Genomic DNA, 17,994 nt, shown 5'->3' on the forward strand with positions numbered 1-17,994 from the left:
TCGCTGGCTAAGCAGATGGTGAGTAGGCTGTCATACACTCAATGGATTTGCTACATATCTATGAAGAATTGATAGTCTTTCGGTGTGTAGCCACGTAGAACACTGTCACGCCACTGTGGGCATGATCAGAGCAAATACTGCTGGCTGTCCACTCGTACTAATATGGGAACAAATGAGCTTGTGTTTACATGCCCAACTTTCCATGTTTCCCGTTGGTCTCATACAACTGTGTGCATATATCCATGTTAATGTTTCCCTCAGGCCTGCAGTGCAGTCCATTCCGTCCTTGCATTTCCTTCATGGTAAATAAATCCTTTGTTCTTGCATTGCTTTGTTCTTCTTGTCATAATTATTTATGATACAGCACTGTTTTTACCTGTAAGTCTGTCATACGGATTACTACCTGGACCTTTAGAAACTGCTGCACAGTGAGAAATCACTCAAGCAGCTGCTTGGGAAAAAGGAATTGTAGATGCTAAAACATATTTTTTAAATAATACTCTGGGTTTCTTCAGTTTATGTTTGTTTTTTTTTTGTTTTTTTTGTTTTGTTTTTTTGCTTTTATTTTGCAGTAGACATTTGACTACTGGCATGATGTCTGGTCCACTTTGCAGATTACTTTAGCTATGATTTGCCCACTTAAAGGCCTGTCTGACCACACACCTTTTTGTTCTCGTCAAGATCTGAATTTATGTCCATCCAAAATACTATCACTTGGAAATAAACACTTCCAACACTTGTTCTATTTATGATGCACTACACAAAGTTCAAATGATTTGCAATGCTTTGTCACATCCAGTGTAGATGCGATGTTATGGCAAACACACAGAAAATGGATGGAAACGGAAAATAGATGATTCAAATGTGAATTGACTGAACAGTTTTGAGTGAGTGAGTGACTGAGGCCATCTTTGTTATGGAATACACGTGTTGGTTCGCAGTGAGTTCACAGTTTAAAGATTCAAGTTTCAAGATCTGAGGAAAAATATCTATTGTTGCTTTCACTATGGCTATAAAGATCACGCAAAATAATATTCAAACTCATTGAATAAAGACATTTTAACATTGAATAAAGCACATAAACCTTACCTAAGGTTATATATTCATATTTTGTATGTTGTTCCTGCCACATCGTCGCAGAAAATAAAAACCATTTCTAAAGATAGAATCCCATGTCGCTTATTGTCACGTGTCGCTATCGTGACTGGTTAGGGTAAAAACTACATGGAAAAGATACTTTTTATCCTGTGGAGCCGTGTCTGGTTGGGACACATGGTGTTACAGTTTGATCCCCCACAAAAAAAAACTAAGTATAAAAATATTAATGGTGACAGATGTAATAAATGAATCTGCAGTTAGGGAAAGTGGAGAGAAGAGATCTCCAAAAAATGAGCAGGAACGGTTTATTTGCATGGCAGACATGGAGATCCAGATTTTTTTGTTTGTTCATTTGTTTTTAATATTCAACAAGCAAAGTTCTTCTGTATCTAAATGCAAAAACATTCATCATTGTTTGAATAAAACAGACCACTGGGGGAAAAATCTGAATATTTATCTTGTGACCATCTTGTGACTATTTTAACAAAAGCAAAAATAATGTAATATTTGTAATAATAACAATTTTATATATATATCAGTGGCCCTTGGCTTGGTATTGCTGGCAGAATTTGGCCCTCGGCAAAAACTAATTGATGAACCCTGCTCTACAGTGAATGGGTGCCGTCAGAATGAGAGTCCAAACAGCTAATAAAAACATCACAATATCTTTGCTTAAATATCATGTGGCTATTGACTGATTTGTTTCTCCTTTTTATGTCGTCTTTTAAAAGCTCTTTGGTCATTCAGTTTGTTTGGTTTAATGCACGCACAAACTTGACTTTGGGTCTAAGCTAAAAGAGCGCATCTGATATGATAGTGTCAGAAGAGCGGGGACCATAAATATGCAGAATTACACTACATTTATAATTCATTTGTTCCACAGCCTTTACCCTATTAAAGATTGAAAAGGATCCTCTTGATTAAAACTTTATCCGCCATAATCAGTAGGATGCAAACTGGCTTTTTATCCATCTAGGTTTGTCTTGTTGTCTTACTCATACTATCCATGAAATATGAAACATAAAATATCCATTGAGGATTTTTATTGTTTGAAGTGCATTGTTGCCCTTTTTCTAATCAATCATTAATTCAGCTTCAGTGATGTGAAAGACTTCACATGCAGTTGATGTTCATACAAAGATATAAATTAGAGATGCACCGATGTATCGGCTGCCAAAATTTATCGGCCAATTTTTGATTAGTTAGTCAGACGGCATAGTACGTCCATATGCAAATGTGATGCTGACGAGTCCAATGAGTGAAATGCCTGCTCTCAGCTGTAAATTCATAATAGGTAAGTCGCTATGGCAATGCACCGGCGTTAGAGTTTATCCGAGGATATGTCACAAACCGCCAATCATTAAGCCTACATTTAAGTGAAAATGCATGGCAGGGAATATGCAGCTTTTTGTTTAAAACCAGTGAAGAACATGGATTCACACAAGTCCAAATCACGCACCTGCAGTGTTTCTGCGAACGGAGAAAACCAAATAAAACTATATAGGCTACATAAAAAGGAATATATAGGCCTTATACACAAAATATATTTCACTTAAATCATTAACAGATTAACACAACGAAAGAAAAAAATTGTGCTGAGTTTTGGATAATTGTGCTCTGAAGTTCACGGGGAAAAAACGAGATGGCAGAAAGCAGTTTTCTTTATTTTACAAAAGCTTTACAGTCTTGAATGATGGTTTGCTTCTATGTGTATGACAAACCAGCGTTGGTATGACCATAAATTATGGAGTAACAGTTGGGGAACAATGCAGTGATCGCATCGGTGCCTCACACGCACATACAACAAATTTTTGCTAATTTGACATTGCAGCCTGTTCATTATCAAAATGAAATACAGTTAAAGAAACATAAAAAGTTACACTGCTCAATTTAAATATTCCATAGTACAGTCTGTGCCGTTCAGTGTGACCAGCGCCTCACTGCTGATATAGCATATATGTGAAGGATGATGTTTTACATTGATGATGCAAATGAAGAACAAAGCCTATAGTTTACATAATAAATAATAGGTTAGCATCCAGATACTTTGCGAATATGGAAACATCTGGATTCATGCAGAATAAGAGAGGTAGGCTTCAGTTTCATTTTAAAATTAATTTGTTTTGGCTTGACGCTTATATTTAGCCTAAATAAAACCTTAAGGATTCGTGTGAGGATTGGAGAGAAGGGAACTAAAATAGTATAATTGTGTTTGTAATTTTGCTTTTATTTACCATTATTTTAGCCTACATTATTTCTGAATGTAATAATAAAATGCAACATACAGCCTACTAATTTAGGCTGTTTGTTTCCTCTCAAAACGATTATTGGAGTAGCATTTTTTTTTATCCATGCTGAAACATTTTTAAATATCTTAATGTTTTTATTGCGTTGACAGTTTTTTCTTTGTTTAATACATTTGGTCATTGGTAAATCTAGAAAAGATGATGCTGTTTTGGCTATGACTAAGAGAGATCATTCAAGACTGTCTTCATGATTTGTTTTCTTTTTGAGTAAATTAAACACTGTACATTATTATTATTATTATTATTATTATTATTATTGGCAAAGAAAAGTAAAAAAAAAAAAAAAAAAACATTATTAACCGGTATGTGTTCTACTCAAACGGGTTTCACGGAGGAACGCAGGAACAGAAACGCTCAAATACCGATTCTGCTGGGAGTGAACCAATCTTTTTTTTCTTCTAGTTTTTTCTCGTTTTTAAGCACTGCTTTATGAAATTGACCAATATCGGTATCAGAATCGGCCAATAGTTGTTTGTTAAAATCGGTATCGGCCAAAAAAAATTGCTATCGGTGCATCCCTACTATACATAATTACAAAGGGTAACTTCAGCTTAATTAGTGTTATGACTCAAACATTCAGGTTCAGAAATGAAGTGCATGTAAACAGCCAAACTAATCAGTATGCATCAGTATTTGTATCCTAGTGCTTTGTGTACAAAGTCTCAGATGTGCTTGAACATGAAGTGTTTGTGATGTTTCCTCACCTACATTAACATTGTTTTCTATTGCAATCAGCCTGTGACAATACTGAACATCACAGAGCTTTATTTTGTGGCTCAGATTCACTCCTTTTCAACGGCAGCACACTTTACATTCTTATTTTAGACCAGCCGGCAGGTGCATTGAAGAAGCCGTGCCGTCACCCTTCCAGAACTCTTCTATTGATAGAGGTGCTTCCCCGCATTTATGACAGAGATCTTAATAATTCAGTGACTCCTTCTCTGCCTGTAGACTTCCCTCTGAGCTGGAATTTTAATTTGATCTCCCCAAAGTTTTTTCTTCCCATCTTCCAAGGCACTTTCCTTTTAATAAGGTTCATTATTTTCTCATGAACGTTGTCTCTTTTTTATTTGTCCCCCCTGATGTGGATGGGAGCATGTATTAGAGCGGAGTACAGAACTGAAGCAGAGCATCAGGTTTGTGTGCTAAACTGATTGAGCTAAAAACCTGCAATTATTAGTAGGTGAGGGTGGGTGGGGTAAGATGGGCCACTCTATTTATCTAGGAAATTTGGTGGTTTTTATCATGAGAGCATACATAAAAAATAAATACATAAAAATACATTTAAATAAATAAATACATTCTTTCATAAAATACGTAAATGGTAAATGGAATTTAACTCTTTCCTCACCATTGACGAGTTATCTCATTATTTAGAAGACAACGCTTCCCTGCCAAAGATGAGTTTTTACAGATTTTGATGTTTTCACAGTTATACACTCGGGGCGCTACTACACATCTTCTGAATGAGTACAAAACCTCCCGAACAAAAACACACGTGAACAGGACGGAGAAACTAACGATCTCTCATGTAAACAAATGCATATGATAAATAATGTGATCATCAGCAATAGACAGCATATACATGAAAACTGCATAATGTTACAGAGTAAAATGTTGATCCAGAAAGTGGTATATGGCTGTGCAAGCTTTGGAGGTGTTAATGGAAGCAATTACTGGATTTATGCTTTGATAATCATACTGAATATTATCCAGATGTAGGTTTTGATAAAAATGTGATTTTCTCACCTTTTTGCTCAAAATTATACATTTTTATGAAACATAGGTTATATTTAAGTATTGACAAAAAAAGAATGCTTCAAGCTAGAATAAAACAGATTTTTTATTATTTTTTTTGGGGGGGGGGTTGTAAGGTAGAGGCTTTGATCTTTATTTTGGTGTATTGCATTTTCAAATATTCATACAGAAAAATATACTGTAGGCCATCAAATTTGAGTCAAAATCATCAAAATCGTTGGCGGTGGCTGGCAGCTTTTTGAAAAAAATGCTGGCGGGGAAAGAGTTAAAAATAAATAAATAAATAATTTCATCTAGTTGCCAATGCAATATTTCTTATTTTCATTTAGTTTAACTTGATCTACTAAAACAAAAACTGAAATAAAAATGAATAAAAACTCACACAAACACACAACAAAAATACCAAATTACTAAAAATGAAAATGAAAACAGCCAATGTATGAAACCATGAAAAAGATTTGGCTACAGATTAGCTGTGAATTATCTTTTTTTAAGATGTGCCATTGGCAGATATATGAAAAACTATTACAAATTCTGTTAAAAATTCAAAGTACTATTTCAAATTGCTATTAGAAAATATTAAAATATTCTGACTATAAACCTTTTTCATGGTGGTTTATTAAAATGTGAATAATAATAAGAGTGTGATTGTGTGAGTGTGTGCATTAAAGGAATATTTCATCAAAAAATGAAAAATTGCTTTAAATTTACTCATCCTCAGCCATCCAAAATGTAGATTAGTTTGTTACTTTATGGGACCATATTTTTTAAAAAAAATATGATTTTTAGGATTATATCACTGTCTCAGCAATGGATGCTCTGCATTGAATGGGTGCCGTCAGAATGAAAGTCCAAACAGCTGATCACAATAATCCACAAGTAATCAACAACCTGTGAAGTCAAAAATCTGTGTTAAAAAGCTGTGGCTAAAATATGAGTCCATAATTTATAATAACACTTTCTCCAGTAATTCTCTTCTGATTCAGACCAGACCTCTTTTTCAGGAAGCAGTATTATGATCAAGGAGTTGTAGTTTTGCTGGAAGCAACAGTTTGAAGTTTAAAAACGTCTTAATGGTGGATTTGTTTCTTACAAACATGCAGCATTTCACTTCACAAGACATTAATTGATGGACTGACGGCACCCATTCACTGCAGAGCATCCATTGGTGGGCAAGTGATGGAATGCTACATTCCTCCAAATCTGTTCCAATGAACAAAGAAACTCATCTACATCTTTTCATCACATTTTCATTTTTGGGTGAACTATTCCTTTAATAATAGATTAATAGTCTCTCTACAGTTTTTTTTTTTTTTTAACTCAGCTTAAATAACAGGGACGGTTCAAGACTGGATAAGGAGTATTGTTCTCCTCTGAGGAGTGAAGTGGTGTGCTGTTTGTGTTTATGTAACATCCAACCAAACATGACCTCACAAGTATCCTTGAAATAGCCCTCATCCATCCACACGTCTGGTTTCTCGACGCGTAGAACAAGAGGTGCTCTCTGTAACCCTCGCCTTTGTCAGGTATGATTAGAAAATAAATTAGTTGTTGGATTAATACAGACAAGAGGCTCGTCTGCTGCGGGTCTGGATGCTGAAGTCTGGAACTCTTAATGGAATGCAAATTGATTTCTTCAGTTCTTCAGTCCTTCCGTGCTGCTGGAGAGAAACGCCGCCATGCCTTTGATGGAAAGAATGTCGTCTTGTTTCTGTCATAGTGTGGCTTTTCATCAGAGGCCATGAAAGTCGAAGCTAAATCCTCTTAGTGGCCAATCGTAGTTAAGGCAGTGCGTTTATTGAGGTGTTACAGAAGGTAGGATGTCAGCAGTGACGTCTGTTCGCAGTAGTGACGTGTGTCCACCGTGAATAAATATATTATCAAATCGTTAAATTTAGTATTTTGCTTTTGGATGCCATTTCACTAGATCTATTAAAGTCATTAATATGTAAAGCTTGTTAGGTAACTTTGTGTATTTTATAGAGATCAACTGGTAATAGTTAGTAATTTATTGAAACTTTTAAACACATATTTTTTCATGAAAGTGCATTATAATTATTAAATAATACAAATGTATAATAAAATGATTTAATAATTATTAAATAAATAACAATAATGGTTATTAATATTAAATTAATATCAGTGATTACATATCATTGCTTTAAAACTACTTGGAATACCATTGAAAAAAAAAAAAATCATACCACATGGCCATTTAAAATTAATTAGTGAAGTTAAATACCCAGTAATATGTAAAGTTTGTTATGTAAGTAACATATTTTACAAAGATAAAATTTTAATAGTAGTAAATATAAAATACTACTGAAAAATTAATGTGTTGTGTCATGCTATATACCAAATAATAATAATAAGTTTTTACATTTATTAAAATTATTTAAAAATATATAATTTCATATTTTCAAAATTGTACGATTATAATATTACTAAATATTATTAATTATTACTATATTATTATTAAATAATATTATTAATATTATTATTAAATATATAAGTTGTTGATATTAAATTATTAATAATTGGTACAAATAATTTTATTGAGACTTTTTACAATTACTTTTTAATTTATTAAATTATATACATTAGTTTAAAAAGACATTTAAAATAATTATATGTATAGAGTGTGCATGGCCTGATATTGAGGCAACATGGAATACTTATATGATAAATGTCATACTATATGACAATCTAAAATGAATTACATGGTGAACAGTGAATGAATTGTATTTATAATTGTCTTTTTTTCCTCATCACTGAGCTCAGTATTTGAACCTAAAATCACTGTTTTGCTCCTTGTTTTTTTTCTCATTGTATTTCAGTTTGAGTGTTTTGTTGCATGGAGAATGGTAATGGAGGAAACTTGCACATTTGCGAAAACATTATCCCTTTTTTCCATGGGAAGTCACTTTGCTTGAGTGCTGGCACTGTTAGCATGTTCACAGCACTCGCTGGTTAAAATCATTAGCAGCCCATTGACTGGATTTTCTGTCTGCTCCTCTCCTCCCTTCTGAGAGCTGTAAACAGCAGGGAGTGTCATGTTTCAGAATCCCAGCCTTTCTGAAAATCAGCTGATTATCATGGGATAGATGTGCTTCCAGAAATGGCTTCCGTGAAGGAAACTCTCCTCCTGTATGTGTAGATGCCCGTTACTTGAGCTGAAACTGCTTCCAATCAACATGTAGCAAGATATGTATCTATGGATTTGATGAACCAAACAGGTACACAAAGACTAGTCTACTATTGAAATATATTTCAAAATGGCATTTATTTCTGTGATGCGCAGCTGAATTTTCAGCATCATTACTCCAGTCTTCAGTGTCACATGATCTTCAGAAATCATTCTAATATGATGATTTGCAGCTCAAGAAAAATTTCTGATTATTATCAATGTTGGAAACCGTTCCTCTGCTAAATATATTTGTGGAAATCATGATGTTTTTTCCAGGATTGTTTAATGAATTGAATATATATATATGTGTGTGTGTATGTGTGTGAGTGTGTGTGAGTGTGTGTGTGTGTGTGTGTGTGTGTGTGTGTGTGTGTGTGTGTGTGTGTGTGTGTGTGTGTGTGTGTGTGTGTGTGTGTGTGTGTGTGTGTCATCATACCACCTAGCCCTGCTCTTTATTAACATAAGACAGCATGTTTGTGATATTTTAGTGACAAAAGACACAAAAATTGGCTCAAAAACCATGATCTGTGTCTGTATATAGGATGTATGCTATGGGACTGAAGATTCCCCAAGAGACATAGAAAACCACATTCAAGTTATAGACTTTGATATAATCCGAATCTTCCAGTATATGGTGTTGCTAGCATGTTGGAGACTAATAAATCAGGATTTAAATATACAAACTGTGGTTTCACTGTTTAGGTCCCAATTTACAACTGCCTCTATACTGACTGACTATACACTTTAGTTTAAAAAAAGAAATAAAAAATTAATATTTGAACAAAGAGACTACTAAAAACAAATATAAGATGCAAATATATGCAAATGTGGTACTTGGACTGAATCATTATTTTTCAAACGGTTGGTCTGAGACCACCGAGGCCCATAAACCAAATCCATTAAAATGAATTAGCAGCAGATATAGCTGCATAATACAATTAAAACAAAATCAAGGAAAAGTGTACTTTTAGATGTCTTTAGATGTCTAACAAAAGCTGCCATGATGTTAAAGCTTAGAACAGAAAGTCATGCTGTGTCTGTCCTGTCCCTCTTAAATTGCACCGTGTAGTCAGGCAGTCTTGGAATACTGCTCCCAATTACTGGATGGAGAGGCAAAGGCCAGGCTGAAACCTCGGCAAAAATGAGGCCCTGATATTACAGCTCCTCACAGTGACAGAACCTGTGAGCCTAGAAGACATGCAAAAACACTGCTCACTGTCTCCATGGCCTTTAGCTTTCTTCTGGGCTCTGAGGACGTGAAGCGTGGTTTTTCACTTCAGCATCTATTTCAACGTGCCTTTGTTTTTACGTCCACTGTCAGTGCAATTGATATTCTGAAAATGCATGACATGACAGCTCTGAAATGTTTTGCTTTACACTTGATCTGCCTTTATCTGTTTTGTAACTGTTGTCATGTCTTTTGTTGGCTAATAAATTTGTGGTGGACAGCCATAATTAAAGGAAAGGTTCATGCAGAAATTAAAATTTGATGTTAATTTACTCGCCCTCAGGCCTTCCAAGATGTACTGTAAGTGACTTTTTTCTTCTTCAGCAGAATAGTAATTAAGATTTTTAGCTGAGACCGTGGTCCTTGGTGTTTCATAAAATGCAAGTCAGCAGTTGAGAGTCAAAAAAGTATATCAGGCAAAACTAAATTAATGGCTCCTGATGATGTATTGAGGTCTTATGAAGCGAAACGATCGGTCTGTGCAAGAAACTGATTTTTTTTTTTACAACATTATTACCTGTAATCCAGAGCCTCAGGCAAATGGGGAAATACGATGCTTTTTCACGACTGGATGTTTCAGTGAACTGCTTCGCTAGTTTGATAAAGTAATGAAGCAATGACATAATGTATACACAATTATATTATTAAAAAACCCAATTATGATGTGAAATGTGGATGTTTTACATGTCTAAAGCATATAAACTAAACTTCTCTTCATCACCTCAACTTTTTACGTAAACAATGAGAAACCATAGAAACTTTCATTTGGCCCCTTCATTCAAGTGCTCGGTTCATGTATGTGATTATCAGTGGCTCATCGGTCTTCGGTCCGAGACGATTTAGTCCAGTTCGCTAAAAGAACCAGTTCAAAAGAATGTTTCACTCATAAACCAGACAATACTCTGGACCGTTTGCCCTAGGCTCTGGATTACAGGTAATAATACTGTAAACAATGTTTGGTTTCTTGCACAGACTGATCGTTTCGCTTCATAAGACCTCAATATATCATCAGGAGCCACGGGGATTCATTTTTCTTGCCTGTATATGCTTTGTTTGACACTCAAGTGTCGGTACCTACTGACTTCTATTTTATGAATCACCAAGGACCACGGTTTCAACATCAGTTTCAACTATAAACAGAAAACTTTTTATGCCATTTGGCTGTTCATTGAAACAGCAATGATGTTTCCCAGTATCACCCAGTTTCAACAAATTTGTGAAAACGGTGCAGTCGTGCATGTGCATATTACGTGTTCAATCTAGTGTGTGTGCAGACGTGGTGTTTCTTTATAAAATGACATCAACTACTGGCCTGGTATGTATAATACAGTGTTTTAGTCATTTTCACGGACCCATGTAAACAGGGATCGTCTGCACTTAAAAAATTTTCAAAAACGCATTGTAAAACATTTTTTTTAGTACATTATTGTAGTGTAAATGACCTTCACTAGTACTGACATTTCAGCATTGTGACAACGATAGTTTGAAACATTGTCTAGTTCAGCTTTACTGAACTGAAAGCTTATGGTTTGTGACCTTCATATCGAATTGAAAGGGTTTCTGGAAGATTTTCAGTTACAGCTGTGAAAGGCAAGCAAACGCTAAATCTGTTCAGTTCTATATAGTCTTGTCAGTAATGTACGGTATATTTGCACATTAAATATGTGGGCTGAAAATGAGCATGCCAGAGTTTAATTTATCACATTACCAAGGCTGTTTAATAAGGCTTCGTGGGATTTTATCATGAGATTTATCAACGTACCTAATTGAAGGTAGGAAAAAGAAGTTGACAGTTTTTTTTGTGTGTGTGTGTGTGTGTGTGTGTGTGTATAAATAGCCATATAAAAATTATATTGATGCTAATAATAAACCAAAAATAGTATCTGAGTAGCTTGGTTCAGTTTACAAATAACTATTCACCATGGAAAGGAATCATATTTTTTGGTACCACAAGCTCAAACTCTGGCAAATCAATCAAGAAAACATATTGCACTGCCAGCTTTGACAAAAGAGACTACATATGAGGGTTATGTCTTCTCTTGCATGGAGAAGTTGTTTAGAGTTTGGTTTGATAAAACTAATTCTCAGTCAGTGTCAAGTGGAATCTGGATCCGGCAATTTGATCATAAACAGCTAACAAACAAAAAATCTCTAAGGTTCAGTTCTTCTTCTGTCACTCAGAATAGATTTCATATCTGTGCTCCGTTGTCGTTGTGTGTGTGTGTGTGTGTGTGTGTGTGTGTGTGTGTGTGTGTGTGTGTGTGTGTGTGTGTGTGTGTGTGTGTGTTTTTTTTTCCCTTATGTTCCTCGTCGCAGTTTGTCACACACACCTTTCCGTTCGTGGCAAAGCCTGTATGAATAACTGCTCCTGCCGACTCCCACACCAAATTTTGCCAGGCAATAAAACAGAGTCAGCTCCAATAAAATGGAATTGTTGTGTGTGTTTGGATCACTGTTCGCCTTCTGTGGCCACTGAATTATTGAACACTTGTGTGTTCACTGAAAATGTCAGCTGTTCTTTTTACCAAGGCAGACAGAGCTGAAGAGACAGAGGAAGCTATGCATAAACCATAAACCTCGATGGAAATAACATAATAGCTCCAAACATCATCTTAATTGACTCTTTACATACATAGTATTGTAGTTGAAAATCATAAAAACAGGTTGTGGTTCTGTGTAATGTTCAGCCTGGTTGCCTCTCTTTTGGGTCTTGTTAGCTTTTGCTTGCTACACATTGTCATGTCCTTCGGTGTAACTAGCTAAAAATAGCAACGCTGCTAACTTCAGTTTTCATGATAATGTAGCTCGTCCAGTAACAAGCTACATTTTTCGACAAGTAGCCACGCAGCGTGACACATTCTGTGACATCTCGGATTGTATTGCGCCTGCAGCTTTAGCTGAGAGAATATAAAGAAATTCTCCTAAAATATCCTCTCTCTCTCGTATGAAACATTGAGACGGATGATTCGTTTTACATAATTGTATCTTTCGGATGGTTCATGCAAATGAAATGGTTCAAGTATGACTCAATTCATCGGAGTCCCCAAGCAGAAGTCCTCACACTGCAGTTTCCTCTTATTTTGTAGTGATATATATATATGTATAATTTATTTTTTTATTTTTTTTTCTTTCTAGTTGTAGTTGTTTAGTTTAGTTTAGTTTTGCTTTCGTGCCAGTTATCTACTGCTCTGCTCATAAAACATAGACCAGGGCTAGTTGTCACAAAAGCTGTATCTCAATAACAGTGAAGTGAAGTTTACAAAATGCTTGTTTTTGGTCCTCCAATGCAGTCCTTTAAACTAAACAGCTGTTGCGTAAATCAGATTGGCACTTTGATTTTGCTGGAAATTTTATGAAAGGATATGTAAGGCAGGATCCATTCCAATTCTACTCTATAACTATTTAGCTATCATATTATGAAAATAGTATTTAATTTATATTTGTGTGTGTGTGTGTTTATACTAGTTTATTCTACATTATGGGGACCAAATGTCCCCACAAGGATAGTAAAACCTGAAAAAAAAAAAAAAAAAAAAAAAAAAAAAACGTGAAAAAATGATTAAAAATAGTAAATGATGTTTATCTGAAAGTGTAACAATGCAAACAGGTTTTCTGTAAGGGGTAGGTTTAGGGTTGGGTTTAGTACTGTTCAGTATAATAATTTACATGTTTATGTATGCATGTATATGTACACATACAAACATACATACATGAAAATGTAACATTAAAATCTATTTTCAAAATATTTTAAATTATACTGAAAATAAAATTACAAATAAAATTATTACAAATATATATTTATTTTATTCCAGTTGACCTTTATTTCATGTAACAATTTTTTTTTGGTATTTAGTAGCATGTAGTTAGCTTTTTTCATAAAAATAGCTTGACTATACTTTAACTCTTTGCGTGTATCATGATAAAAAGTAGATTAAAATTAGCTTCCCAATTTAGCACTGCTTTCCTTCTATAATGCTGATGTGAGAGATAAAAAGAGAACGATTTAAAAAAAAAAAAAAAAAAGAAAGAAAGAAATTTCGAGTCCTAGATGAAAATCACTTTATCCAATTATCTGCTTCAACTGTTTGGGAAGCGTGAAAACATACATTTCCCAGTGGCAGCCGGCGAAAGCCAAAAATTGTCATTCTCTGCATTTGTGCAGCTCTCGCAGTCGATGTCTGGCTGCTAGACGACGCGTGCGCCAGCCTACCGCTCCACAAGTTCGCAGAAACGCTTTCCACAGCATGTGTGGGTAGAAAGCCGTCACGTTTCACAGATTTATTCTTAGCTGTCTTTTTTTACAGCTGTCTATTTATGTCAGTGTTTTTTCGGTCGATCTGGGGTTTATGTTAATTGCTTTCCCTTTACCTCTGCCTTTGTTCACACTAACTGTGGTTTGATGAATTATCTCTCCTCACACAGCAGCAGCAGGTATGATCATTCCTTATGTGTCGATCAGTTACGGATGAGCTTCCCCTGGGATCACACTCATCTGCTGGATATTTTTAACTTCTTCACTGTGAGGATGCGGTTTTATTGAGAGAGACCGTATTGATATTGAGATGCGGGATGCGCCACAGCATTTACACTTTAACCTTTTACTTTTTTATATAAAGAAATGTTTAAAGAGAAAGATACACATTTATCCCTATAGAAGCAGATCTTTGCGATGACATGCTCTAGATCTAGAATGATTACATATGCATAGATACAATGCCAAATGTTCTATAAGCTGTTATTTTGTTTCATTTCCACCATTATGTCAATCTTAGATCGTGAGGATTTCAACTGTAGGGTTCCAAAAAAAAAATGCAAAATTTCTAACCTTAGTTTAAAACGCTAAGCATTTTGGAGCTGTTTGACTCTTTGGGTGCTTCTCTGATGCATTATTATGTCAGTTTACATCCCAGTGGGCACCGGGCCTGCTGACTGCAAATCCAATATCGGCAAAGTGAATCCGATGTAGCCTCGCAACTCCCCGTTGGTTTGCAGTGGAATCCCAACAGCTGCTTTACTGCAGTTGCCTGTCAGCCATTTTGTTTCACTTCGTTGCTCAATAAAGAGTCCAAACCCATGGCTTTTTTCCTCAGTCTTCTGCAGTCTTGCTTACATACAGCATGCACAATAAAGAAGGAATCACGCTTGACTTTGGTCTTGTCCCCGGAGAGCACTGTGTAAGTGAAAACTTTGTAATTTTTTGTTCTTTGTTAATCCAGCTGCTCCCCTGAGACGAGGCACAACGCATGTGTGTGAGAGAACGAGAGAGTTTGTTGAGTGGCAGCTCCCTGAACGAGCTTGATCCGTGTATTAGCTTGACCTCACATACACTGTTGTATAACTTATATGTGCAGAAATATCTGCTAAACAAATATCACTGGCAAAGTTTGGCCAAAAACTTGCATTCTGCCATCATTTACTCACCATCAAGTCTTTCCAAACATGTATGAATGACTTTTTGTAGAATGCAGAAGAAGATATTCTGAAGAATCTTCACATAGCACTTTTCCATCTAAAAAAAGCACCATAAAAGTAATCTATTGAACGTGCAACAATAGATGCAAAGTCTTCTGAAGCCAACTTATCAACATAAGTGAATTTGGAAAAACATGCCTTTACCTGCATTTTTGCAAAACATAATTTTTATTGCAGTTTCCAGCTTAAGTGAACACTAGAGCCAGTCTAATAACAAAAGCTTTTATTCTTTTTCACACAAATTATGATTCCGGGTCAAAGTATCGATTAATAAAGACTTATTTTCAGGTGGTTCCTTGCACAGTACTATGTTATGACCCCTTAAACTTTTAACATAGTGCATGATTTGTAAACTAATACATTTTGATGTTTGCATCACTTAAAGGGTTTAGCCCATAAATTACTCCCCCTCAAGTCAGGTGTATATGACTTCCTTCTTTCAGACGAATCCAGTTGGAGTTAAAAATGGTCTTTGATCTTTCAAGCTGTTTCATGGCACTCAGCGGGTGTTTCAGTGCATCAGTCCAAAAGAAGTGAAATAAAAAGCGCCCATCCTTATTAAAAAGTGCCTCACGCGGCTCCGGGGGAATGCATTTCTGTAAGAAAAATAACCATATTTAAAACGTAGTAATCACTTGAATCTAGTTTGCGCTCACTGTTGTAAACGGAAGCAGTTCCGGGGGAATTACACATTAACCTTTTAGCGCCACTCACCAGACATTTAATTTCCAAATTGCTGAGATTACATACAACAACCAGTGTAAATGTTGCCAGATTCATGTTCATCTGTTAAAAACAAACAAGTAAAACTGGACATAACAAGAGCCGCGAAATGTGCAAGAGGCAATGTAATATAATTTTGCACAAATCTCACCGCAGGCACGTTTTTTCCAATGAGACTGGGTAGCAACTTACACTGAAAAACTGATTGAAATGTATTATTATTATTGATAATTTTCCCCTGCTGTGAGCAATTAACTCTATAATTGCTGCAAACAGAATACTAAGCCAGTGAGTTCAACTCGAGAACCAAATAATTGAAAGCTATTGATGATTTGAGTCAAATCTTTTCAGTAAATTGTGCAGTTCATAAAACTGATCTGAATGATTGGTTCATGAATCAGACTGATCAGTGTTGTTCATCACACAAAACTGTGTGGTGAGCTATGATTGTATGACTTCAGAAGACTTTTAAGGAACTTTTTTGGTGATCAGTTTTGTGGATAATAGGACTGTTGTCAAATAATCTTTTTCTCTTTTCATACTCTCCTAGAACAAAGAGAGTGAGCCACTGTTACCGTGTCACGTACCGTCACATGGAGAGGACTCTGACCCAAGAAGAAGTGCGTATCATCCACGGAGCCATTGAGCAGGCAGCAGAAAAAGAGCTTGGAGCGCAGGGAAGATACTGAGCTTTCCCAACAACCATCACGACAGTCTTCCACCTTCCATGATGGGATTCACAGATGTAGTCACATCTCTCTGTGGTGGCAAATTATAATGTGGAAACTCTCATCGACAACTACACTTAGTTAGAGACTACATCTGCAGTTTCTTAAAATAACACTTCACCTAAAAATTAAAATAATGTCACTATTTATTCACCATCATGTCCCTATAAGGAGAATTTTGAAGCAGCCTTTTTCCAAACAAAACATCATGAAAGGGATAGTTCAGGCAAAAATGAAAACTCAGTCATCATTTACTCGCATTCTTGTCATTCCAAACCTGTATTGACATAAATCTGAAGATATTTTTTGAAGAAAGTTGGTAACCAATCAGTTTTGGTGATCATTGATTTCCATTGCATTGACTTTTGACTTCCACTGTGTTCCATACTGGTTTAAAATTAAGGGGGAAATGATGACAGAAGTTTCTTTTTTTGACAAACCATCCCTTTAAAACTTAATTTTTGAGCTCTGAGTGACTATTTTTGATGCTTTTACAGAGGTTTTATGATACATTTTTGGAGCTTGACAGACGTGGACACCATAAACTGAAACTGCAATAAAACAGTGAGAAAATGAAATGAGAGTGGGTGAATAATGACAGAATTACAGTTTAGGAAGAATCGTGCCTTAAACATTTGCAAGATTTGACCTTGAAATAACCTTTTGGTCATAATAACCTCTCTAGGCCTGATTGATTCATCCAACTTCCCAAGCTGGCACGAACTTCATCATGGCACAAACAGCCGGATTTAACACAAATATCAAACAGGCCTTTTATGCACCTGGATCCGTGCCAGCCTGATGATAAGCAGGAAACTAGAGCTCTCATTTCTACATTTCTGTTTTCTCAAGGAAGATATGAGGTAGCCTGTAATGAGCTGCTGCCTGGAAATTACCAAGATAATGAAACGCTTCCTCAAAGTCACTCCACAGTAAAATGGCAAAAAGGAGGTTAACAGGTCACCATTTGTGGTAGAAAATAAAAGTGTTGAGGTGTAATTGTGTCGCTGTGTCTTTTATTATAATATTATATATATATATATATATATATATATATATATATATATACATATAATACAGACAGGGTAGTACTCCAATACTTAAAGCCATATTAACGGTGCATATTTTTGGGAGTAACTGAATTTATCTGTGATTGAAAAAGGTCAAAATTTAGCGTCAGGTAGATTTTTTTTTTTTTTTTTTTTTTTTAAGAAATGGATAAATTGGTCAAAAGTGACACATAAATCACTTCCAAATAAATGCTGTATTTTTGAACTTTCTATTCATCAAATAAACCTGAAAAAATTATAACATTTTCCAAAAACAAATAATTTAAGCAGCACAATGATAATAATAAAAAAATAAAATAAATACCACTATCAATAATGGTGATCAAACATGTTTCTTGAGCAGCAAATCATCATATTAGAATGATTTCTGAAGATCATGTGACACTGAAGACTGGAGTAATGATGCTGAAAATACAGCTTTGAT

At 35.3% G+C, this 17,994-nt stretch overlaps 1 protein-coding gene across 3 annotated transcripts in view; it reads left to right on the forward strand.

Moving 5' to 3' along the window:
• fars2 (phenylalanyl-tRNA synthetase 2, mitochondrial) overlaps positions 1–17,499 on the forward strand; it is a 122,501-nt gene extending 105,002 nt beyond the window's left edge. For all 3 annotated transcript variants that reach the window (XM_042752199.1, XM_042752201.1, XM_042752202.1), the window contains exon 7: positions 16,323–17,499. In XM_042752199.1, the coding sequence (XP_042608133.1) occupies positions 16,323–16,461 (139 nt within the window). In that variant the 3' untranslated portion in view covers positions 16,462–17,499. The remainder of the gene's footprint in view (positions 1–16,322) is intronic.
• The last annotated feature ends 495 nt before the right edge of the window (positions 17,500–17,994 follow it).

Source organism: Cyprinus carpio, chromosome B24 (assembly GCF_018340385.1).
Source record: "Cyprinus carpio isolate SPL01 chromosome B24, ASM1834038v1, whole genome shotgun sequence".
Classification (NCBI taxonomy): Eukaryota; Metazoa; Chordata; class Actinopteri; order Cypriniformes; family Cyprinidae; genus Cyprinus; species Cyprinus carpio.